The following is a 25737-nucleotide window of genomic DNA, read 5'->3' as shown; positions in this document are numbered from 1 at the left end:
AAAACAGCAAAGCATCCTACGTATAAAACAAGCCAGAAATGGTCAAATATTATTTATTTGTAACTTACTTTATATAGTGATATGTGATGAAGCTGTGCATAATGATCAGCTCATTAATAATAATTCCTAATGGGGTCAAAGTATCTTCACAAAATGTTCTTAACATTCACCTTGAGTCAAGAAATGTTTTGGTTTCACTCATTTTCCCCACATGTGACCAAATCCACAGATCTAAACAGAAACACGCAAACAAAGCAAATGATTATCACCATCAACTGAACTCTTTTAGCTACATCAGACCTGTGACTGACACCCCAACTTGTACCATTCCCAGAATCCAGTGCATCCGGCGTTGAGTGTCTGTGTCTGTTTGCCCTTTGAATGGTGTGACGAGGACGGAAGCTCAGGGGTTCAATATGACGACATCGCGAGCCGTACGTAGGCACTTGAGCTCACACACACTGACACACACACACAGACACCTGAACAGACGTCCCGCGTCCTCCATCAGGGCGAGTCCATGCTGAAGAGCTCGATGCCCTGAGAGTTCCAGTGCAGACCCACTCCAGAGTTAAAGACCAGAGACCAGGCGTACGGGATGAAGAAATCCTCAGGCTGCTCTTCCTCCACGTATTTAAACTTCAGCTCCGGAAATTTCTGCATGAGGATCACACACATCCATTGAGTTACAAACTGATGCTAAAATGTTACAAGAAAAGAATGCATCCCTACAGGAAACATCAAGCAGCCAAAAGGTTGTTCAGTCAGTGAAAGCTTCAGCAGCCATTAAAGGATTAGTTCACTTTCAAATGAAAATTAGCCCAAGCTTTACTCACCCTCAAGCCATGCTATGTGTATATGACTTTCTTCTTTCAGATGAACACAATCTGAGATATTTTAATAAATATCCTGACACATTCAAGCTTTATAATAGCAGTGAAGCGGGATCAATGAGTAAGAACGTAGCGTAGGCTTTTTAAACAGCAAGAGTTTTACACTTTCTTTTTTACATTGAATACAGAAGGCAGTCTGGAAGAAGCTAGATATTTTACTTCATAACTTGTTAAATATGGATATTTTCCTTACACAAACACACCGCTTCACTTCAGAAGGCCTTTATTAACCCATCAGAGCTGTGTGGAGTACATGTTTATGATGGATGGATGTGGATGGAGACTTTCTTCAGCTCATACTCATTGATCCCGCTTCACTGCTATTATAAAGCTCGGATGCATCAGGATATTTATTAATATAACTCTGATTGTGTTCATCAGAAAGAAGACAGTCAAATACACCTATGATGGCTTGAGGGTGAATAAAGCTTGGGCTAATTTTCATTTGAAAGTGAACTAATCCTTTAAGACATAATATTTGTTCATGTGTTTAAGATTCATCCACTGAACGGGCTTCATTAAAAAAGTCCAAAACCTCACTGTTATTTTAGTAATATTTATGTACTATATTACATTATTTATTATTATTTTCAGGAACAGCTGACAAAGTGCATTAAATGATTTCAAATCTTGCCTTCAAAAAAAGTTAAAAGAAGAAGTTAAAAACATATTTTTTAAGTATTTTCAATAAAATATTTTTATAAATACAACTTAACCACAATTAAATAATGGATTGGATACAAGACTGCACAATTTTATTTTAATATTATTTATATATATTTTATATTTTTATATTATACTTTTCATTTTAATTTTAGTGATTTTGTTGTGCCTTTGTAATTTTTAATTATTTATTATATTATTTTAATTAATTTATTTATTTTTATTTACATTTTAGTATTAGTAATATATATATATATATATATATATATATATATATATATTTTTTTATGTATTTTCTAGCATTTTATTTCAGCTTTATTTCAATTAAAAAGGTGATTTTTAATATTTTATACATTTCAATGGGAAAACAACTAAAAAGAACTGCTTAAAAACTGCAAAAAAGTATTTTCTTCCTCCATATTTTTGTCTTGTTTTCCAGCACAAATATCTAAAAATTCTTAAATCAAGATACATTTACTGGAGAAGCAAAATGACTGAAGATATTAAGTCTTGTTTTCTGAAAAAGTATCAAAATTAAGCCTTATTTAAGCTTAAAACAAGAACAAACATCTGTCAATGAGGTCAGAAAAATAAACGTGAAAATGACACGAACAACAACACCAATAATGCACAGTTAATGCATGTTTTGCTGGTGTCTGGCACTACTTTCCTGCATGGCTTTCAATCAAAATAAGACCTCAATAAGCCTTAAAACTGAATTATTGGATGAGATGTTCAGAAATATGGCCCTGAAGACACAAAGATCAACTCTGAGATAGAAGAGTTTACATATTTAACTTATGCAAAATCTCATTTTGATGAAAGATTATGAAAACAAATAACTGTTCTTTTGATGCATCGTTGACATTATGACCAAGAATCAAGTTGATCTTTATTTACTGTGACTTTAACTGTTACATCACACGTGCACAGATGTTTTTTCTCTTCATGTTGTGAAGTCTTAACAGTTTTGGTTATTCCTGTATATGTAAAAAGTTTCAAAAAAGGCCCGAGTGCAAATGAAGAGTGTAAATAAGCATCCATAAAGAGTGGAGTCGTGTCTTGAACACAGATCCGCGTAACCTGTCAGCGTGCGTTATCTGATTTCAGGTGAAGCGGCTGCAGTTTTGACGCAGGTGTAATTCCATCCACCTGTGAGGTAAATACACTTGAGTTTGATTGATTATATGACAGACGGGAACACCTCAGATGCTGCTTTTCATGTTTAAATACAACCCTCTTAACCTCTGGTAAAGCGATCCGCAGCGCTACTACCTGAGACGCTCCCGGCCGTCTCCTGTGTGCTGATCAGGGTGAGGAGGTGGCGTGTTTGCTAACCGGAGCCTGAGCCGGAGGGTTTGAGTTCCCCACACCCACAGCACAACAGCGAGCGTCTATGTTTACAGCCGCCTCGGCCTGGGAACATTTTCCCATTCATTCCTTTTATTTTCAGTTATTCTCAGGCTTGATCCAAACCAACAAGCTACGAGATGAAGCACAACATGAAAACAAACTATATTAGCATCTACACCAATTTACAACATCGTTCTGTTTATTCTAAGCATGCGCTGCTGTTTTGTTTTCTGTCGCTTTAAGTGCTCAAGCTCTTTAACGCAGGATGGATTCTGATTGGCTGAAAAATAACGTTCTGAAAGTGATTCCGATAATATTGTTCCTCTGTGCTATTATCATTATAGTTGTGTTGTGGACTCTGCTATTCTTTTACTTTTAGAACCATTTTTAGAACTGTATCTTCTTGGTTATAGTTATCGTGCTTCGTCTAAATGGGCCTTAAGAGTGTGTATTTCCCATAATGCACTGGGAATGATGTCACTTGAATCAGTCAGGAGGTGTGTCCCAATAAACTTTAATTAAACTAAAATCTATAAAATGTATAAAATTAATTAAAAAGTTAAATTACAATAAAAATAAAATTGAACGTTGTAACCTATTCATCCATCCATACAACCATTCATCCTTCTTCCATCCATCCATCCATCCATCCATCCATCATTCATCCTTCTGCCATCCATCCATCCATCATTCATCCTTCTGCCATCCATCCATCCATCCATCATTCATCCTTCTGCCATCCATCCATCATTCATCCTTCTGCCATCCATCCATCCATCATTCATCCTTCTTCCATCCATCCATCCATCCATCCATCCATCCATCCATCCATCATTCATCCTTCTGCCATCCATCCATCCATCCATCATTCATCCTTCTGCCATCCATCCAACCATTCATCCGACTACCATCCATCTTTTTGCCAACCATCCATCCATCCTTCTGCCAACCATCCATACTTCCACCAACCTTCCATCCATCCATCATTCTATCCATCCATCCATCCATCATTCTATCCAACCATCCACCATCCTTCTGTCCATCCATCCATCCATCATTCTATCCATCCACCCACCATCCTTCTGTCCATCCATCTATCCAACCATCCATCATTCTATCCAACCATTCACCATCCTTCTGTCCATCCATCCATCCATCCTTCTGCCAACTATCCATACTTCCACCAACCTTCCATCCATCCTACCTTCTATCCATCCATCCATCCATCATCCTATCCAACCATTCACCATCCTTCTGTCCATCCATCCATCCATCCTTCCTTCCTTCTGCCAACCATCCATACTTCCACCAACCTTCCATCCATCCATCATTCTATCCATCCATCCATCATTCTATCCAACCATCCACCATCCTTCTGTCCATCCATCCATCCATCATTCTATCCATCCACCCACCATCCTTCTGTCCATCCATCTATCCAACCATCCATCATTCTATCCAACCATTCACCATCCTTCTGTCCATCCATCCATCCATCCATCCTTCTGCCAACTATCCATACTTCCACCAACCTTCCATCCATCCTACCTTCTGTCCATCCATCCATCCATCCTTCCTTCCTTCTGCCAACCATCCATACTTCCACCATCCTTCTGTCCATCAATCCATCCATCCATCCTTCTGCCAACCATCCATACTTCCACCAACCTTCCATCCATCCTACCTTCTATCCATCCATCCATCATCCTATCCAATCATCCACCATCCTTCTGTCCATCCATCCATCCATCTATCCATCCATCCATCCATCCATCCATCCTTCTGCCAACCATCCATACTTCCACCAACCTTCCATCCACCATCCTTCTGTCCATCAATCCATCCTTCTGCCAACCATCCATACTTCCACCAACCTCCATCATCCTACCTTCTGTCCATCCATCTATCCATCAATCCAACCATCCACCCACCATCCTTCTGTCCATCCATCTATCCATCCAACCATCCATCCATCCTTCTGCCAACCATCCATACTTCTACCAACCTTCCATCCATCCTACCTTCTATCCATCCATCCATCATCCTATCCAATCATCCACCATCCTTCTGTCCATCCATCCATCCATCCATCCATCCATCCATCCATCCATCCATCCATCCTTCCTTCTGCCAACCATCCATACTTCCACCAACCTTCCATCCACCATCCTTCTGTCCATCAATCCATCCATCCATCCTTCTGCCAACCATCCATACTTCCACCAACCTCCATCATCCTACCTTCTGTCCATCCATCTATCCATCAATCCAACCATCCACCCACCATCCTTCTGTCCATCCATCTATCCATCCAACCATCCATCCATCCATCCTTCTGCCAACCATCCATACTTCTACCAACCTTCCATCCATCCTACCTTCTATCCATCCATCCATCCATCCATCATTCTATCCAACCATTCACGATCCTTCTGTCCATCCATCTATCCATCAATCCAACCATCCACCATCCTTCTGTCCATCTATTCAACCATCCTTCTGTCCATCCATCCATCCATTAACCTAACAAAATATATTTTCACAATCCAGCCAAATGCTGTATAGTTGGTATAGTTTTGACTTGCTAACTATGGCCACTGTTTCTGTTGTTAGGTATCAATGACCTCTGAGCCATCTCTAAACAAATACAACAGCTGATTCCTGACTACAGGAATCTCTCAAAAATATAGTCAGGGTTTAGGGAAGAGGGCATTCAGAAACAGGAAGCTGTCTGTCTGTGGTTCTGAGTAACAGCGTTCACTCTTGGCTTAATTTGCAGTACCACAGAAATCCTCCTTCCGCTCTTTTTAGAGGAAAAGAAGCCCATAAGACATGAAGGAACTCCTTTCACTGTAACTTTACAGTTCCCCTGGAGCGATTCTGCAAACAAATGCTGTCATTTCCCATGAGTGCAAAAAAGAGGAGGCTGGTGAAATGCTGCTTTTCAACGGCTGCTGCAATGAGCAACTCTGTGGAAATCGTTCGTTGTCACTGAAATTTGGGTTTTTGGCAGTGAAACTAAGAAAGATATTCAGAGCTTTGTTTCAGACTAAAGAAACATGCAAACTTGACAGCACATGCGAACGCAGCCTTTCAAACAAACAAAACAGTGTGTCTTGTGAGTTCTATGTGGATTTAACTTAATATGAGCTTTGAATCATGCCTCCTTATGTGCTCAAAATACAGGGCACTGACATTGCAAATGACAAAACTTATAATTCAGAACTGGACACTGCATGTGTGAACTGATGCCAAAGAAAGGACAGTATTGATCTGATTCATGTATTTGTGCATTGTGTTGAACTGAAAAAAAAAAAAAAAAAAAAATCTGGAATAAATCTGTAATGTGGGCCCTAAAAGTCTAAATGATACAACATTTTCTTCTTTAAAATGCAAATTTAGGTGGTATCATCTTACACAATCATTCTGAAACATTTCAATATCATATCAATAGATATAGACTTGTAGAATACATATATTTATTTCCTTTTTCTTTTTCAGACAGCTGCCGATTTGAACAGCAGCTACAGGAATCGAGCCGTGACTTGACAAGACAACACAATCTAGCTCAAGCAAACACTTACAATATCCTACATAAAATATGCAGGAAACACCTGGAGATGGGCCATCCCAGCCAAAACCAGCAGCTGTGAGGTGGCGGGAACCATCAACAGCGATCTGACCCAACCCCAATCAACCTGAGCCGACCCACACCAGCGCTCAGGTGAGTCGCAGGCCAATCGACAGCAGGTAAGCTGCCCATCGGCGTTAATAATGCATCAGCATCCTATCATATTCCCCAGCGCTCTCATTGTGAAAGACAGAGGCCGTATTGAAGCGCTTTCATATCTGACTCCACAGAAAGGGCTCAGAACTTGGCTGGACTCACTGACTCCGGGTCTGCTGGCTCGGCTACACTGCGACTCTATTCATGGCCGGTCAAAGTCTGTCTGTTCCTTTCAGACGCCATACAGCACACAGGCCCGGTCTGTCACGCGTGGGAGGACATGAAGCGACTCGCGTGATGAGGGACTCCAGGTCAAAAGGTCAATGACTTTCAGAATGGCTGATGGCAGAACACAAGGGACGATTAGTTCATTCTTTGTTGTTTTCAAAACTCTATGGGTCAATGTGTCAAGAACATGTCAAGAACTTTTGTCTTTTGTCATATTTGTCCCTAAAGTCAAAAGAAATTAAATTTTTCATGATAAAAATAAAACAATTTTAATATTGTGACAATATTTCCAATGTAACTTAAAGACATAGTTCACCCAAAAATGAAAATTATCCCATAATTGACTCACCCTCAAGCCATCCTCAAGCCATCATATTATAGATCTTCCAAGCTTTATAATGGGAGTAAATGGTAACCAAGATTTTGAAGCCCCAAAAAAATGCATCCATCCATCATAATAGTAATCCATACGACTCCAGGGTTAATAAAGGCCTTCTGAAGCGAAGCGATCCATTTTGTAAGAAAAACATCCATGCTTGAGGGTGAGTAAATTATGGGATAACTTTCATTTTTGGGTGAACTAACCCTTTAAGCACATTTCCCCCAAATTCTCATTCGTGAAAAGTAAAAAAGTCTCATTATTGCAATGCAATGTCAAAAATAAAAAATAAATAAATATTTTATTATTATTATTAATGCATTTATACATCATGGCAGTATTTATTTTTATGTTTATTATAATAAATTTATTTAATACATTTAAATATTATTGTATTGCCCTAATGAAAATCTAATAAAATTTTATAAATCTAAAAAAAAAAAAAAAAAAAAAAAAAAAATATTTATATATATATATATATATATATATATATATATATATATATATATATATATATATATATATATATATATATATATATATATATATATATATCAATGAGAATTGTCACAAAAGCAATATAATATAATATAATATAATATAATATAATATAATATAATATAATATAATATAATATAATAATACAAATTATGATTAAAAATAAAATATAATGCAACTTTTGTAACCTAACAAAATATAATTGAAATCTCAAAATGCAATAACATTATTTAAGGCTAACATTCAAATTATAACATTATAACATTAATAAGGCTTATTTCTGCTTGTTTCTCTTTGAATTACAGCACATTACAGAATTTAAACGTGTTGATGACTTACAAATAAAACGTCCTCATCATGAAGTGACTCAAATGAATCAAAACATTCATTAAAAACAACAACAACAACAACTCATGTCTTCATGATTCATGTCAGAGTACATATGAGTCCCAGTGAGGGCAGATGAAAACCCAGAGCTATTTAAACTCTCAGATGTTCTCTGAACTCAAGTCTTGCGTCAAACTGTTCTCTTCATAGTTCTGAAACACACACACGCAGAGAGAGAGAGAGAGAGAGAGAGAGAGAGACATACACCCCCCTGCGGGGCCCCAGTATTTCCTGGGAAGAGAACGGCCAGACAGTGCCCAGGCAGAATTGGCTCATGGTTGGCTGCGCTCCAAGGTCGCCAGTCGGCTTGGCCCTGTTTGCAGCAGTCGGAGCCTCGGAGCAGAGACGGTTCACTAACACACACACATGGATCAGTCAGCTCACACACACAGGGGAAATGGACGCACATGATTTTACGCAAAAATGGGGCAAAATCAAAACATACCTATATTAAACGCACACAAACCGAGAAAGTTAGAGACCTGAGTCTGATTCAAGACACACACCGATAAGAATATACTGTGACAAGTGAACAATACATATCCATAATGGAGTCAAAATAAAGGCCGGTAAATGTTTTATCAGAGTTTTCATAAAATTATGAAGCAGCACAACTGAGGATGTCAAAGTCAGTTCAGCTTTTAAATGCATTAGGAAACAGAAAAATCTGCAAAAACCTAATTGAGAAAGCAGTCTTTTTCATGACAAGTTAAGTGTCATGTCTAAGTATTTCAAAATGCATCCAAAAGCCTTTATGAAAGCGTGTGTGTGTGTGTGTGTTACTCTGATGACGCCCTCCCTCACAGGAGCCACGGTGTCTCTGTCTTATCACCACGCAACACACACACCAGCGCACTGGCCAAACAACAAATTCCACCGCCTCTGTCACTCTGTCCACGTCACACACGGCTGTCGCTGCTCCTATTCAACACTGAGCAGAGAGAGACAGAAAGAAAAAGGAGAGACAGAAAGAGGTAGAGCTCTGGGCAGACAGGCAGTCTGGCCCTTCACGCTTCCTTTGTGTGTGTGTTTGTGATGGAATAAGGGCTGTCTGTACCAGGGCCGAGGGTACGGAACATCCCTCAAGCACACAGTTGCTCTCTTGGGACTCTGATTCTGATAAGTGTTGCCCACTGCATGCTTGAGTGTGTGTGTGTCTCTACGAGTCTGAATGTCTAGACGAGAATTTTTCATTCCCAGTCCTGGGGACGCCCAGGACACAAACACAACCCCACAAACACACACACACGGAGAACGTATGAACAGAAATGCACAAGCACGCCAATAAACCACTAGAGAAAACCTAGCAGAAATTAGAGATGCAAGACTATGCAATTTTAAAATCACTAGGCTGTGGGTTGCATAAAGAAACTTGCTCGATATATTTGTATATATATGTATATACACACCGATCAGGGATAACATTATGAGCACTGACAGGTGAGGTGAATAGTTAGTGAGTGGATATATTAGGCAGCAAGTGAATATTTTGTCCTCAAAGTTGATGTGTTAGAAGCAGGAAAAATGAGAGATCTGAGATCTGAGAGAGTTTAACAAGGGCCAAATTGTGATGGCTAGACGACTGGATCAGAGCATCTCCAAAACTGCAGCTCTTGTGGGGTGTTCCCGGTCTGCAGTGGTCAGTATCTATCAAAAGTGCTCCAAAGAAGGAACAGTGGAGAACCGGAGACAGGGTCATGGGCGGCCGAGACTCATTGATGCACGTGGTGAGCGAAGGCTGGCCCGTGTGGTCCGATCCAACAGATGAGCTACTGTAGCTCAAAGTGCTCCAGAAGTTAATGCTGGTTCTGATAGAAAGGTGTCAGAATACACAGTGCATCAGTTTGTTGCGTATGGAGCTGCATAGACCAGTCAGGGCGCCCATGCTGACCCCTGTCCACCACCGAAAGAGCCAACAGTGGACACGTGAGCATCATAACTGGACCACGGAGAAATGGAAGAAGGTGGTCTGATGAATCACATTTTCTTTTACATCACGTGGATGGCCGGGTGCGTGTGCGTCTCTTACCTGGGGAACACATGGCACCAGGATGCACTATGGGAAGAAGGCAAGCCGGCGGAGGCAGTGTGATGCTTTGGGCAATGTTCTGCTGGGAAACCTTCGGTCCTGCATCCATGTGGACGTTACTTTGACACGTACCACCTACCTAAGCATTGTTGCAGACCATGTACAGCCTTTCATGGAAACAGTATTCCCTGGTGGCTGTGGCTTCTTTCAGCAGGATAATGCTCCTGACACAAAGCAAGAATGGTTCAGGAATGGTTTGAGGAGCACAACAACGAGTTTGAGACGTTGACTTGGCCTCCAAATTCCCCAGATCTCAATCCAATCGAGCATCTGTGGGATGTGCAGAACAAAAAAGTCAGATCCATGGAGAATCCACCTCACAACTTACAGGACTTAAAGGATCTGCTGCTAACATCTTGGTGCAGATACCACAGCAAACCTTCAGGGGTCTAGAGGAGTCCATGCCTTGACAGGTCAGGGCTGATTTGGGCAGAAAAAGTTGTGTTGTTATGCCTGATTGGTGTATATATATATATATATATCCATCCCTATATGTATAAATATGTATGGATGTACAAAGTCCTTGTCTTGGATTCACATGACCATAATCAGGCATGTTTTGGTGGCTATTTACACACATTATTGTGTTTAATAACAGATTAAAACATGGAAAGACTACAGGGGTCTCGAAACATGTTTTTAAAAGTTGGATTATTTGATGTGTTGTCTTAAAAACACAACACCCAATGCTGAATGCTCAAAAAAAGGCCAAAGCCACCTATCTGAATGGGTCTGAAAGGAGATGAATTCAAAGAGGTAATGTTTCTAAGCAGACTGCAAACTGTTGCTAAATATCAAAACTAAAAAGATAGATTAGATAAATTAGTCAATGTCACTAAATTGTTATTGGACAACAAATCTGAACTGTCTGGTTTACAATGCAGCTTAGTGTAAGTTGCATGGTGTATATCATCACAACAACAGCTAGCCCTACTTGTTGCTAACGTCTCAAACATTCAAAGATTCAATGACAAGAACATCTTGTTCCTCATAATGATGTTCACATGGAGAAGGATTTGCAATGATCAGACAATATACATCAGCCCATCCATGAAGGTCTGTGGGCGTTTCTCAGAAGCAGCAGGATGCTGTACGATTTCTATCGCCCTCGTTCTCATTCGTCTGGTCATTAACATGATGGATGCTGTCTGTGATATCTGAAACACTGAACATGTGATAGAACACGCAATTAAACGGCGGACGAACGGCCACATTTTCACTGATTTAGGGGGATCAGAGGGGATTGTGGGTAAGGATAGAAAGGTAACGAGACACGTGGTGGAGATTTATTCCAGTCTTTTAGCCCGTATATTAGAGACAGATATGTGTGATTTCCTGTTCTTCTGGAGATGTCATTACCCGCATGTGTTATAAAGCGTAATGAATGGCCCCGGAGGAGTCGTTTGTGATAATGAAGATGAGGCCTGACCCGCTCTCAAACATGATTGCTCGTGTGTTCAGACACCCGCCGCACGCTCTCTTTCTCACTGCATATCAGATCAAGCACAGCTTACCTACATGCACGGTACAAAATTATCAGTCGCCAAATGTCAAAGAACAAAAAAAAACTTTAGTGTAAAGTTTGCCAAAGAAATTCAGCTAGAGTTGTTATATATATATATATATATATATATATATATATATATATATATATATATATATATATATATATATATATATATATATACACAGTTGTGGCCAGAATTATTGGCACCCTTGGTAAATATGAACAAAGATGACTGTAAAAATAAATCTGCATTGTTTATCCTTTTGATCTTTAATTCATAAAATGAGCAAAAATCTAACCTTTCATTGAAGAAAAAGAAAGTGGGGGGAAAATCACATTATGAAATAAATATTTTTTCTCCAAAACACGTTGGCCACAATTATTGGCACCCTTAAAATTTTTTATGAGTAAAATATTTCTGAAGTATATTCCCATTCATATTTACATTTTTTAGCACACCAGGGTGATCATGAATATGAAATTGTCCAGCCATGACTTCCTGTTTCACAGGAGTACAAATATGTGTACACACAAAGGCTAAATTCCCTTAATCATTCATCACAATGAGAAAAACCAAATAATATAGTTCTGATGTGCAGCAAAAGATCGTTGAGCTTCACAAAATAGAAAATGGCTTTAAGAAAATAGCTAAAGCATTGAAAATCCCCATCTCAGAAAGCCTAAAAAAATTATCAAAAGCAAAAGTTGTTCGGGAAGTTTTCAAGAAAAATCCTCTGCTCTCATCCAGAAACAATCTCCAGCATATTCAGTTGTCAAACACGACTAACTTCAAAATGGGACCAGCTTCTATGGTCAGATGAAACTAAAAAAAGAGATTTTTGGCAGCAAACCCACCAGATGGGTTTTGGTGCACACATGGATAAAAAGTACCCCATGCCCACGGTTAAATATACTGCTGGATCTTCAATGTTGTGGGTCCTGGACATCTTGTTCAGATACATGGTGTCATGATTCTATCAAATACCAACAGATAAAAAATCAAAACCTGACCACTTCTGCTAGAAATCCAATAATGGGCCGTGATTGGTCTTCCATCAGGACAATGATCCAATGACAATGAAACCAACACAAAAATGGGTCACTGAACTCAAAATGAAGCTTCTGGCATGGCCATCCCAGTCACCTGACCTGAACCCTAAAGAAAATGAGTGGAGTGAACTGAAGAGAAGAAGCACTAACACGGAGCTGGGAATCTGAAGGATCTGGAGAGATTCTGTATGAAGGAATGGTCTCTGATCTCTTGTCAGGTGTTCTCCAAACTCATCAGGCATTATAGAAGACGACTCAGAGCTGTTATCTTGGGAAAAGCAGGTTGCAAAAAGTATTGAATAAAAGGGTGCCAATAATTGTGGCCAACGTGTTTTGGAGAAAAACATTTATTGCAAGTGATTTTCCCCCCACTTTCAATTCTTTTCCTTCAATGAAAGGTTAGATTTTTGCTCATTTTATGAATTAAAGATCAAAAGGATAAACAATGCAGATTTGTTTTTACAGTCATCTTTGATCATATTTACCAAGGGTGCCAATAATTCTGTACTTATATATAAAAAATATAAGTAAATATACTAAATTATTAGAATTTAATTAAAAAAAAATATTATTCATACAAATTATATATACAGTTTTTAACATTTTTTTAACAGAACTGAAAAAGCAAAAAGTGTTTGAAGTGTTTGTTTTTTTCAATAAAATACTGCGAAACACATGGTTGTTTAGAAATATTATTTATTTGGATGATTATGTATTAATGAAATTAATACCTTTTACCATGGTAACATCTGATGTGCGTGTGTGCACAGATGGCAGTTGTGTGATACAGTCAGATGGTGAATTATTAATTCTTAATCCAGTGTGTCTTGAAAGAATTTGTTTTCCTGTCTCTAGGAGGAAGTGAAATGTCATGGTTCTATATTTAGATAGAGCTACATATTTTGTTTTGAAAATGGAACAAATATCAGAGTTAAGAGGTCAGATGGGTGGAGAGGTGGAAAGGGACTGACGAGGCCGATGACGCCAAATAGAGAGTTTATGTGAATTTTTGTGAATGCGTGACTAAAATCAAGCATCATGACAATGTGAATCATCACAGATATCTGTGTGCTTACCTTCAGACGGTCATTAGGGAGGGCCACAGCACCTTTCTTGATGACCTCTTGAACTCTCTCCACTGATAGGTCACTTCCTGCCTGCTCCAGTCGCTGGCTGAAGAATCCAATCACCTGCCACCCACACACACACACACACACACACACACACACTGTCAATAGCTATATTTTCATCCCAAGTTGCAAATTTAACTTGCGCACAACATTGGAATATCGCATAAAACATTTCTGAATGAAGCAGCGTTTCCATCCCATGTGTTCAAGATAACCAAAATGGCAGACGAAACACAATAAATGTTCTCTTGCGTTCGGATGCTGGCGCTTGGGAATGCAATCATGTGAGATGCTTTTTTTTAAGACAGACTTTGGCTCAGGCATTTCAGAAAGACCAAACCAACATCTGAGATGCTGTGATGCAATTGGTCAGCTGGTTAGTCCAGTTATCCAATCGCATCCTCTGTTGAAGCAAAGTCATGTTTTTTTGTTGCTCATCGAGGGATTTATTCAACAAAAATTATTCCACCATAGTTTATGCTCATGTCTTCTTATCAGATAAAAAATATGCATATTTTTAGAATTTATGTACATCGTGGAATATCCATCCAGCATTTTAGATGCAATATCCCAATATTTGCATAAAAATAGGTTGATGTAAACATAGCTAAAGTTAAAACATCAATGCAATGCTGTAAATTATGATGTTTGCACAACGTGTGAGATATGATATCCCAGAATGCAATATAATGATGAATGAATCAAAAGAAATATAAACAGATGTGTTTTAACATCTTCATTACTCATCAGAGTGTCAAAAGGACTCCCTAGTAGAAGAGATGTAGTATCTCAGTGGGACCTTCCTGGTTAAATAAATAAAATTAAAGGGTTAGTTCATCCAAAAATGAGAATTATGTAATTTATTACTCACCCTCATGCCGTTCCACACCCGTAAGACCTTCGTTCATCTTCAGAACACAAATTAAGATATTTTTGATAAAATCTGATGGCTCAGTAAGGCCTGAATTGCAAGATCATTTCCTTTTTCAATGCCCAGAAAGCTACTAAAGACAGTTCATGTGTGTACAGTAGTTCAACCTTAATATTATGAAGCGACGAGAATACTCTTTATTCAACAATATCTAGTGATGGGCGATTTCAAAACACTGCTTCATGAAGCTTTACGAATCTTTTGTTTCGAATCAGTGGTTCGGAGTGTGTATCAAACTGCCAAAGTCATGTGAACTATTGAAGTTTCGAAACACTTATGACGTAATGAAGCCTCGTTTACTGAAATCATGTGATTTTGTCGCTCCGAACCACTGATTCAAAACAAAAGATTCGTAAAGCTTCGAAGCTTCATGAAGCAGTGTTTTGAAATCGCCCATCACTAGATATTGTTGAATGTTTTGTTTTTTGGCACACAAAAAGTATTCTCGTCACTTCATTACATTAAGGTTGAATCACTGTAGTCACATGAACTGATTTAAATTTGTCTTTAGTAGCTTTCTGGGCATTGAAAAAGAAAATGATCTTGCAGGCAATTCAGGCCTTACTGAGCCATCGGATTTTATCAAAAATATCTTAATTTGTGTTCTGAAGATAAACGAAGGTCTTACAGGTGTAGAACGTCATGAGGGTGAGTAATTAATGACATAATTTTCATTTTTGGGTGAACTAACCCTTTAAAAGGCTAAAATCATGTCTACACAACAAAAGCAAATAGAACCCATTATAATCAGTGATACTGTCTACACTGTTTGCGGCGTGATGTGACACGACAAACTGATTTGCAGAAATTTGTACAAAAAAAAAAAAATAATAATAATTTCTGGCATGACAGTTAATTGCCAATGACACCAGTGTAATATACTACTGTTAGAATGACACTTCTTATTTCTGAATTTTCAAAATTTCACATTCTGTTTTTATCATGCAGTACACAGTGGGTACGGAAAGTATTCAGACCCCCTTAAATGTTTCATTCTTTGTTATATTGCAGCCATTTTCTAAAATCACTTAAGTTCATTTTGTACACACAGCACCCCATATTGACAGAAAAACACAGAATTGTTTACATTTTTGCAGATTTATTAAAAAAGAAAAACTGAAATATCACATGGTCCTAAGTATTCAGACCCTTTGCTGTGACACTCATATATTTAACTCAGGTGCTGTCCATTTCTTCTGATCATCCTTGAGATGGTTCTACACCTTCATTTGAGTCCAGCTGTGTTTGATTATACTGATTGGACTTGATTAGGAAAGCCACACACCTGTCTATAACAAGACCTTACAGCTCACAGTGCATGTCAGAGCAAATGAGAATCATGAGGTCAAAGGAACTGCCTGAAGAGCTCAGAGACAGAATTGTGGCAAGGCACAGATCTGGCCAAGGTTACAAAAACATTTCTGCTGCACTTAAGGTTCCTAAGAGCACAGTGGCCTCCATAATCCTTAAATGGAAGATGTTTGGGACGACCAGAAACCTTCCTAGAGCTGGCCGTCCGGCCAAACTGAGCTATCGGGTGAGAAGAGCCTTGGTGAGAGAGGTAAAGAAGAACCCAAAGATCACTGTGTACAGTGTACATTAATGAGGAAAAAAATGAACTTAAATGATTTTAGCAAATGGCTGCAATAAAACAAAGAGTGAAAAATTTAAGGGGGTCTGAATACTTTCCGTACCCACTGTATTCAGTACATTATGTAGTATACTAGTATTCCATTCATTTAGTTTCGGATGAAAGCAGGTTTATTCTGCGTGGTGTTTAAGGCTGGAGGGGGTCATGCAGCATTAATGCACCAGTGTGGGTGCGTTTTTTTAAAGAGGGAATTTACTTCATTCTGTAGGTTACCCAGAAGCCCCCTGGGCTTCTACTGCACAATATAAATGCAGTTTGTCTAGTGTAAATCTCTCTTGATCTATATGAATGTTTGCACTGAGGATTTTGTTTCGAACTTGAACCATGTGCTCATCTCTAGAGATACAGACAGCTACAGAAGCTCTGTTCCAAAATCTAGTGAGCTGCCTACCTAGGCAACATATTTAGGCATTATAGGCACGGTACTTTTGCAGGTGTTTGTTGTTGTTAAAAGTTATCTAGTTTTGACCAAACTCAATGCATGCACTATAAGTATCCAGATGACACAATCCCAGAATACAGAAGTAAAACCTTATGTATAAAATGTATGTTTTATATAAAAAAAAAACAAATACATAAAAACATATGTAATATTACAATTTCTAATGTATGTATAAAATATTTTTATACTACATAATTAAACATACATTTAGTTTTAAAAAAATATATTAATTTATTATTTATATACATTATTTACATTTTTTTTATCTAAATACCTTCACAACATGTCAATGTCAGACTCTACTGGAATCAACAGCAACTGTGTGAATTGCTGCCCATAAAGAGTGTTTCAGATCAGTCACTTCTGATGTTCATTTTCAGTTAGGATGCTCGTGTCTATGTATACACTCGATTGCTCACTAGGATTTGGAACAGAGTTGGAACATACGGTCAGTGTCTCACCGTGTCGAGGTTCTGCATGATATCCTGGAAAGACGGATGTGATCGGAACTGCTCGAAGAGTTCTCGCTTGTAGAGCAGCGCGTATAGCAGGTTTGGGTTGTGATGGAGGGAATTACTCAAACAGGAGTTTATAATCTCCAACATCATTCTGATCACCTCCTCGATGACGTTCAGATCCTGAGCCTGAGGGAAAAAAAGAGAAAGTGTAATGACACAAAGAATACTCTTTTTTTTTTTTTACCTAGTCAGCATTTCCTTGGGCATCACAGGAACATTCAAACTGGAAATGCACTTTATCTTAGTGACCATATTGATTTTGGAAGCACATAACATCAGACATATTTCTTTCATTTTCAAATAGTAAATTACTTTAATATGCCTGGTTTCAAAAGTACTCAACGATACTGATTCTTTACTGCTTATTAAAGGGGTCCTTGATTATGATTTCACTTTTTTGTAATGTTGCTGTTTGAGCATAAACAACATCTGCAAAGTTACGACACTCAAAGTTCAATGCAAAGGGAGAGATTTTCTTTTACAGAAATCACTTTTTAAGGACTAAACGGCTGGTAGGGACTACGACAAGCTTCTTCCAGGGTTGGTGACATCATTAACCCTAAAATTCACATAAACCCCGCCCCATGAACACACAAAAAAGGGGGCGGGGCCATGTTGGGCTGCTTTAGAGAAGAGGAAGAGTTGTTGTAGTGGAGTGTTGTTGTCATGCCGTCATTTTACGCCGGACTGCTTCACAAACGAGGGTCAATTCAACACAAAAGATGAACATGACGACACATGCTAGTGGATGAGTTGAATCAACTCCATATCAACTACATCAATTTATCCACTAACCATTCAGAAACGTCTAAAAGTTGTAACTACTTCCTGAGTCTCTCCATCAGTTTCGACTCCGGTTTGAACAATGTAAAGCTGAACACTGTTACTGACAATCCTCATTTTGGCTGTGTGAGATTCTCCAGCTTTGTTGTTGTTGAGCTGTTAAAGCTCCGCCCTCTTCTGGAAAGGGGGCGGGAGCAGCAGCTCATTTGCATTTAAAGGGACACACACAAAAATGGTGTGTTTTTGCTCACACCCAAATAGGGGCAAATTTGACAAGCTATAATAAATGATCTGTGGGGGATTTTGAGCTGAAACTTCACAGACACATTCTGGAGACACCAGAGACTTATATTACATCTTGTGAAAAGGGGCATTATAGGTCCCCTTTAAAAAGCTGCAAGTCAGTGTTTAATACTTTGAATTACAGATTTGTTCAAATCACTAACCACACACTACCATTAAAAGGTTTAGGGTCAGCAAGATTTTATTCAGCAAGGATGCATTAAATAGATCAAAAGTGACAGTGGCATTTTTTTTACAATGTTACAAAAGATTTCTATTTCAAATAAATGCTGTTCTTTTGAACTTTCTATTCATCAAAGAACCTTGAAAAAATGTTTCAGTTTCCACAAAAATATGAATCAGCATAACTGTTTTCAACATTGATAATCATCAGAAATGTTTCTTGAGAATCAAATCAGCATATTAAAGTGATTTCTGAAGGATCATGTGACACTGAGGCTGGAGTAATGTTGCTGACAATTCAGCTTTGATCACAGGAATAAATTACATTTTAATATAAAATTTGTTCAAATAAATGCAGCCTTGGTGAGCAGAAGAGACTCTTCACCAACCATAAACTTTTAAATGGTTTGATCAGAAACAGTGATGCAAATAACACTAACTGTCTCCTAAACTTTGCATCCCTGGTTCAAACGCACCTCTGATGGACAGACATGCTGTCTAGGAAGGCAGCCAGCAGTGCAGAGAACAGCACACTGTGTGTGTGGGTTAAATGGGTTATCATTTCCCTGTGCTCTGCTGCAGTCTGGGCCGTCACACTTTTTCTGGGTCACACACACACATACAGCAGGGGCAAGACAAATGCATCTTCTCTCTCTTTCTGCCTCTTCATCTCTCGGCAGCCGCATCATATATATTTAATGCATTAAATTTAAGCATGTTTGACGCCAAGGCTGGATGTATAGATTGTGTCTGTGTGTGTGTGACACATTCACATCAGCATTTTGTTCAATGTAAACCTAGAAATACTCACAAACATACAGATACCGGCCCTCTGGCCTTAACCAGGGGTTAAAAAGATGCTAAGACAGGTTTAACTGTGACCATTATATCTTGAATAAATAATTATAAGAATTATAATACTAAGCGACTGCTTCAAAGAGTGCAATTCATTGTAAAATGCACTACATAACGTGCCGTTATGCTGTTTAAACATCTGAGCATGAACTGCTATAATGTATTATAACTACAGTAGCTGTTGTTTTTGAGAATATCTTCACATAAACTGTTGCCAAAAGATTCTTCTCTTCAGTAACACAATGCATTTGACATCTAAATTGTTCAAAAATAGAAAGAAAAAAAGAAGCCCAGAAATAAAGACTTCCATGTACTGAAGCATGCCATGTCTCTGAAGAGCCTTCAGTCTCTGACCTTTGACCTTCTCATTTCCTTTTCTCCACACTGTCCTTCCCTCTGCCTGCAGCCATCTTGGCCTCCTCTTTATGTTATTCATCTATTGGTTATTCTCTAGACTGATGTCAGTTTCTGAGCCACAAATCTCTCTGGACAAAAGCAAGTCAATGGAACAGAATGTGCAAATCCGGTTTCCATAGGAACACACATAGACACACACACACAACACACACACAAAAATACCACATCAAACGCTCTTTGTGTGGAAGCTAACATAAGTGATTTTAGGAGATGACAGCTCGGGAAAGCTCAGAGTGTGTGTAGTGAAACATAAAAGCCCGGGAATGTACAAAAACACACAATTTTATGGAATTAGCTTCAATGACTTCAAAACAACTGCAGCATCGTTTAAAACACTGAAAACATAATTCAACTCCTGGAGGAGCAAGAGAGAGAGAGAAATAAAAAATAAAAGAAAGAAAGAAAGAAATAGAAGAAAAAGAAAAAGGAAAAGAAAATAAGTTAAAGTAAAATAAAAAAGAAAATATGATAAATAAAAAGAAGAGAAAAGAGAAGAGTAAAATAAAATAAAATAGAAAGAAAGAAAGTAAAATAAAAAATAGAAAGAAAAAGAAAGAAAGAAAAGAAAAAATAGAAGCAAAGAAAGGCAAATAAAAAATAATAAAATAGAAGAAAAGAAATAAATAAAATAAATAAAATGAAAGAAAGAAACAAAGGAATATAAAACAAAAGAAAATAGGAGAAAAAAGAAAGAGAAAATGAAAAGAAAAAAGATAAAGAAAGTAAAGTAAAATAAAGAAAATAAAACAGAAGAAAACAGAGAAGAGAGAAAAGAGTAAGAAAAATAAAATAAAATAAAAATAAAAATAAAATAGAAAAAATAAAAAGAGAAACAGAAAAAGGATAAGAGGAAAAAAGAAAAAGAAAGAAGAAAAAGAAAACAAGATAAATAAAATTAAAATAAAATAGAAAAAAAGAAAAAGAAAAAATGATATAAAAGAAATATAAAAGAACAAATAAAATAAAATAAAAAAGTAAGAGGAAAACAGAAAAAAGAAAATAAGATAAATAAAAAGAAGAGAAAAGAGAAGAGTAAAATAAAATAAAATAGAAAGAAAAAGAAAGAAAATAATAATAAAAAATAAAAGAAAATAGAAGAAAAGAAAAAGAAAGAGTAAAAGAAAAGAAAAAAGATAAAGAAAGTAAAGTAAAATAAAGAAAATAAGATAAATGAGAATAAATAAAATAAAACAGAAGAAAAGAGAGGAGAGAGAAAAGAGCAAGAAAAATAAAATAAAATAAAAAGAGAAAAAGAAAAAGGGATAAGAGGAAAAAAGAAAAATTAAGAAAAAGAAAATAAGATAAATAGATTTAAAAAAAAAAAATAAATATAAAAGAAAAAAAGAAAAGAAAAAAGTAAGAGGAAAACAGAAAAAAGAAAATAAGATAAAAAAGGAAAATAAAAAAATAAGGCAAGAAAAGAGTTTCCACTGATCAGATTTTACATTCGTTGCGTCCGAAATTGAATACTTCCCTACTATATAGTGTGTGAAAAACAGTACGCTAAAAGTGTAGAATGTCAGAACACGTAGTATTCGAAAAACAGCAGGAGAAAAGTACCCGGATGACCTACTACTTCCGGCGAGATTCTGAAGTGTGCTTTCGATGGGCACTTTACTATCCCATGAGGCACGGAAGAGGATTTATGAATGGAGGTGAAGCGACGCAACTAACGCTGGTAGGTCACGTGACAGACAACATGACTGATGTAGTACGTCCGAATTTCATTCATACTACATACACTCATACTATATAAGAACATACTTTTTCAATTGTCGCGAAGTAAATTCAAATGTAAATGTAGTACCTATTCAGGCAGCATGCGATTTTTTACTGATTCCACTGAAAAGCTGTCCCATGTTAAACACTCAAAGAGCCAGAGACATACATGTGTAAAGCGCACAGTCCTGCTGACCTCAGAATGAATCACTCTCACAGTGGCACCCCTGCCAGAAGAACGACGGCTTTACTGGAAAGACACCAGGTTTTGGCAAGGCCTTTCAAACCTGCTTTGTGATTACTGCAGTTTCTGTTCTGCTCGAGACTCACGCTAATAAATTCCTCTGCAAACGCGCACACACAAACACACGTGCAGCTGCCTTCAGTGTCCCCATACGGTACCATCTGTTAATACCTGAACCGTGGCGACAGAAAAAACACCATTCTTGATGTCAGGTCACTTATAAAGGCAACATCTGACGCATGATGCAAGACCCTGAAAAGATGTAAACACATGCAAACTCTGACCCAAATGTTGCTTCATTAAAGCTGAAATGTGTCATTCAGGTGCCTCTAGTGGCAGCAAACAGAACTGCACAAATAATGACTGATTTCAAACAGGTTTTCACGAAAAGCTTGCAGAGCGCTTGCAATACTTCTGACCCTAAAATAAATAAAAGTTCACCAACCAAAATAACAAAATTAAAATACATAAATTGAAAAAAAAAATGACGCTTAAACGACGGTTGAAGCTTAACCCTATCCGGACAGCTGAACATTTCATATTAAATATTTTAACAAAATCTACTTCTATGTTTTCACTATTTCTTATATCCCTCCCTGTTCTAGCTTGTATGATTTTAGACAATGTTTGAACTTTTGTATTCCAAGCACTTCTTGTGTTATTGCCTCCTGAAGATGAATCGCTTGTATTCCTCACTTTGAATAAAAGCACCTGCTAAATAAATAAATGAAAATTTAAAGAGATAGTTCACTCAAAAATGAAACTTTTGAAAAAATGAATCATTTACTCACCTTATTGTCATTTCAAACCCGTAAGACTTTGGTTTTATAAAGATGGAAATGGGTTATATAAAGTCAGAATTGCAAGATATAAAGTCAGAATTGCGAGATATAAAGTCAGAATTGCAAGATATAGTCAGAATTGCGAGAAATATAAAGTCAGAATTGCGAGAAATATAAAGTCAGAATTACAAGTTATAAAGTCAGAATTTGCGAGAAATATAAAGTCAGAATTGCGAGAAATATAAAGTCAGAATTGCGAGAAATATAAAGTCAGAATTGCGAGTTATAAAGTCAGAATTGCGAGAAATATAAAGTCAGAATTACAAATTATAAAGTCAGAATTGCAAGTTATAAAGTCAGAATTGCGAGTTATAAAGTCAGAATTGCGAGTTATAAAGTCAGAATTGCGAGATATAAAGTCAGAATTTGCAAGTTATAAAGTCAGAATTGTGAGTTATAAAGTCAGAATTGCGAGAAATATAAAGTCAGAATTACAAGTTATAAAGTCAGAATTGCGAGTTATAAAGTCAGAATTGCGAGTTATAAAGTCAGAATTGCGAGATATAAAGTCAGAATTTGCAAGTTATAAAGTCAGAATTGTGAGTTATAAAGTCAGAATTGCGAGAAATATAAAGTCAGAATTGCAAGTTATAAAGTCAGAATTGCAAGTTATAAAGTCAGAATTGCGAGAAATATAGTCAGAATTGCGAGAAATATAAAGTCAGAATTGCGAGTTATAAAGTCAGAATTACCATTTATAAAGTCAGAATTGCAAGTTATAAAGTCAGAATTGCGAAAAATATAAAGTCAGAATTGCGAGTTATAAAGTCAGAATTACAAGTTATAAAGTCATAATTTGCAAGAAATATAAAGTCAGAATTGCGAGAAATATAAAGTCAGAATTGCGAGAAATATAAAGTCAGAATTGCGAGTTATAAAGTCAGAATTGCGAGAAATATAAAGTCAGAATCGCAAGATATAGTCAGAATTGCGAGAAATATAAAGTCAGAATTGCGAGAAATATAAAGTCAGAATTACAAGTTATAAAGTCAGAATTTGCGAGAAATATAAAGTCAGAATTGCGAGAAATATAAAGTCAGAATTGCGAGAAATATAAAGTCAGAATTGCGAGTTATAAAGTCAGAATTGCGAGAAATATAAAGTCAGAATTAGAAATTATAAAGTCAGAATTGCAAGTTATAAAGTCAGAATTGCGAGTTATAAAGTCAGAATTGCGAGTTATAAAGTCAGAATTGCGAGATATAAAGTCAGAATTTGCAAGTTATAAAGTCAGAATTGTGAGTTATAAAGTCAGAATTGCGAGAAATATAAAGTCAGAATTACAAGTTATAAAGTCAGAATTGCGAGTTATAAAGTCAGAATTGCGAGTTATAAAGTCAGAATTGCGAGATATAAAGTCAGAATTTGCAAGTTATAAAGTCAGAATTGTGAGTTATAAAGTCAGAATTGCGAGAAATATAAAGTCAGAATTGCAAGTTATAAAGTCAGAATTGCAAGTTATAAAGTCAGAATTGCAAGTTATAAAGTCAGAATTGCGAGAAATATAGTCAGAATTGCGAGAAATATAAAGTCAGAATTGCAAGTTATAAAGTCAGAATTGCGAGAAATATAGTCAGAATTGTGAGAAATATAAAGTCAGAATTGCGAGTTATAAAGTCAGAATTACCATTTATAAAGTCAGAATTGCAAGTTATAAAGTCAGAATTGCGAAAAATATAAAGTCAGAATTGCGAGTTATAAAGTCAGAATTACAAGTTATAAAGTCATAATTTGCAAGAAATATAAAGTCAGAATTGCGAGAAATATAAAGTCAGAATTGCGAGAAATATAAAGTCAGAATTGCGAGAAATATAAAGTCAGAATTGCGAGTTATAAAGTCAGAATTGCGAGAAATATAAAGTCAGAATCGCGAGAAATATAAAGTCAGAATTGCAAGCTATAGTCAGAATTGCGAGAAATATAAAGTCAGAATTGCGAGAAATATAAAGTCAGAATTGCGAGAAATATAAAGTCAGAATTGCGAGAAATATAAAGTCAGAATTGCGAGATATAAAGTCAGAATTGCAAGAAATATAAAGTCAGAATTGCGAGATATAAAGTCAGAATTGTGAGTTATAAAGTCAGAATTGCGAGATATAAAGTCAGAATTGTGAGATATAAAGTCAGAATTGTGAGTTTATATCTTGTTACAAGACCTGAATTTCACAGCTTGATTCATATGGATTGGTTTTATGATGCTTTTATGATCTTTTGGACATTCAAACTTTTGGATACTTGGACTTCCAATAGAGGGACAGAAATCTCTCAGGTTTAATTAACATTTCTTAATTTGTGTTACCAGGATTGAGATGACATGAAATGAGTAAATGATGACAGAATTTCCATTTTTGTGTGAACTACCACTTTACCAATCTCATTCAGGTTTATTTCTACAGCCCAGATGTTGAGTTTGCAGCAGTCGCACTGATGAATTAAGCCCAGCCGAAGCCCTCCGCTCTGGGTCGCGTTCCTCACACCTTCCCTTCCACCAGACAGAGGAAATTCCTGCCCTCCGTTCCCATGACGACCCCCTACACGTTGGAAAAGATCTGCGGACGCAGCAGTCGGGAATATTAACGGGGTGGGAGACTGTCGCCACTGTTATTAACCAAATTTAAGTAGATACTTATGAAACAAATGTGCAGGATGGGATTAGACCAAACCTGGAAATACTCGTCTAGACCTGCAGTTCTCAACAAATAGGTCACACGTCCGTTCAAACTGGTAAACAATACTGGTACTTGATGTTCGAAGTAAAAAGCAGATGAGAAGGATGCCGGGAAACCAGATCAAACTACAACCTAGAAAAAAGCTGGAGGTGTCTAGACAGAAACAGGGAGTGATAATTAGACGAGAAGAACGTAGGAGTGAATTAGGGAAGAGAGCGATCTGCTCTACAGTACAGACTAATGAGATTATACACACACACACACACACACACACACAGAGAGAGAGAGAAAATCAGG

At 37.1% G+C, this 25737-nt stretch overlaps 1 protein-coding gene across 2 annotated transcripts in view; it reads right to left on the bottom strand.

The window, feature by feature from the left end:
* Positions 1-170: 170 nt before the first annotated feature.
* Positions 171-25737, bottom strand: part of dym (dymeclin) — an 86692-nt gene continuing 61125 nt past the window's right edge. The window contains exons 15-18 of one of the 2 annotated variants that reach the window (XR_010893648.1): positions 17390-17572; positions 13851-13964; positions 326-657; positions 171-231 (exon numbers count right to left, since the gene is read on the bottom strand). Coding sequence is in view for 1 of the 2 variants with exons in the window: in XM_067376616.1 (XP_067232717.1) it covers positions 508-657; positions 13851-13964; positions 17390-17572 (447 nt within the window). In the remaining variant the exon portion in view is untranslated. Of the gene's footprint in view, positions 658-13850; positions 13965-17389; positions 17573-25737 lie in introns of both variants that reach the window. The other variant, XM_067376616.1, reaches the window with a different exon arrangement.

The sequence above is a fragment of the Chanodichthys erythropterus genome, chromosome 22 (assembly GCF_024489055.1).
Source record: "Chanodichthys erythropterus isolate Z2021 chromosome 22, ASM2448905v1, whole genome shotgun sequence".
Lineage (NCBI taxonomy): Eukaryota > Metazoa > Chordata > Actinopteri > Cypriniformes > Xenocyprididae > Chanodichthys > Chanodichthys erythropterus.
The sequence above is the reverse complement of the archived record's forward strand: the minus strand, read 5'-3'. Positions and strand labels throughout refer to the sequence as shown.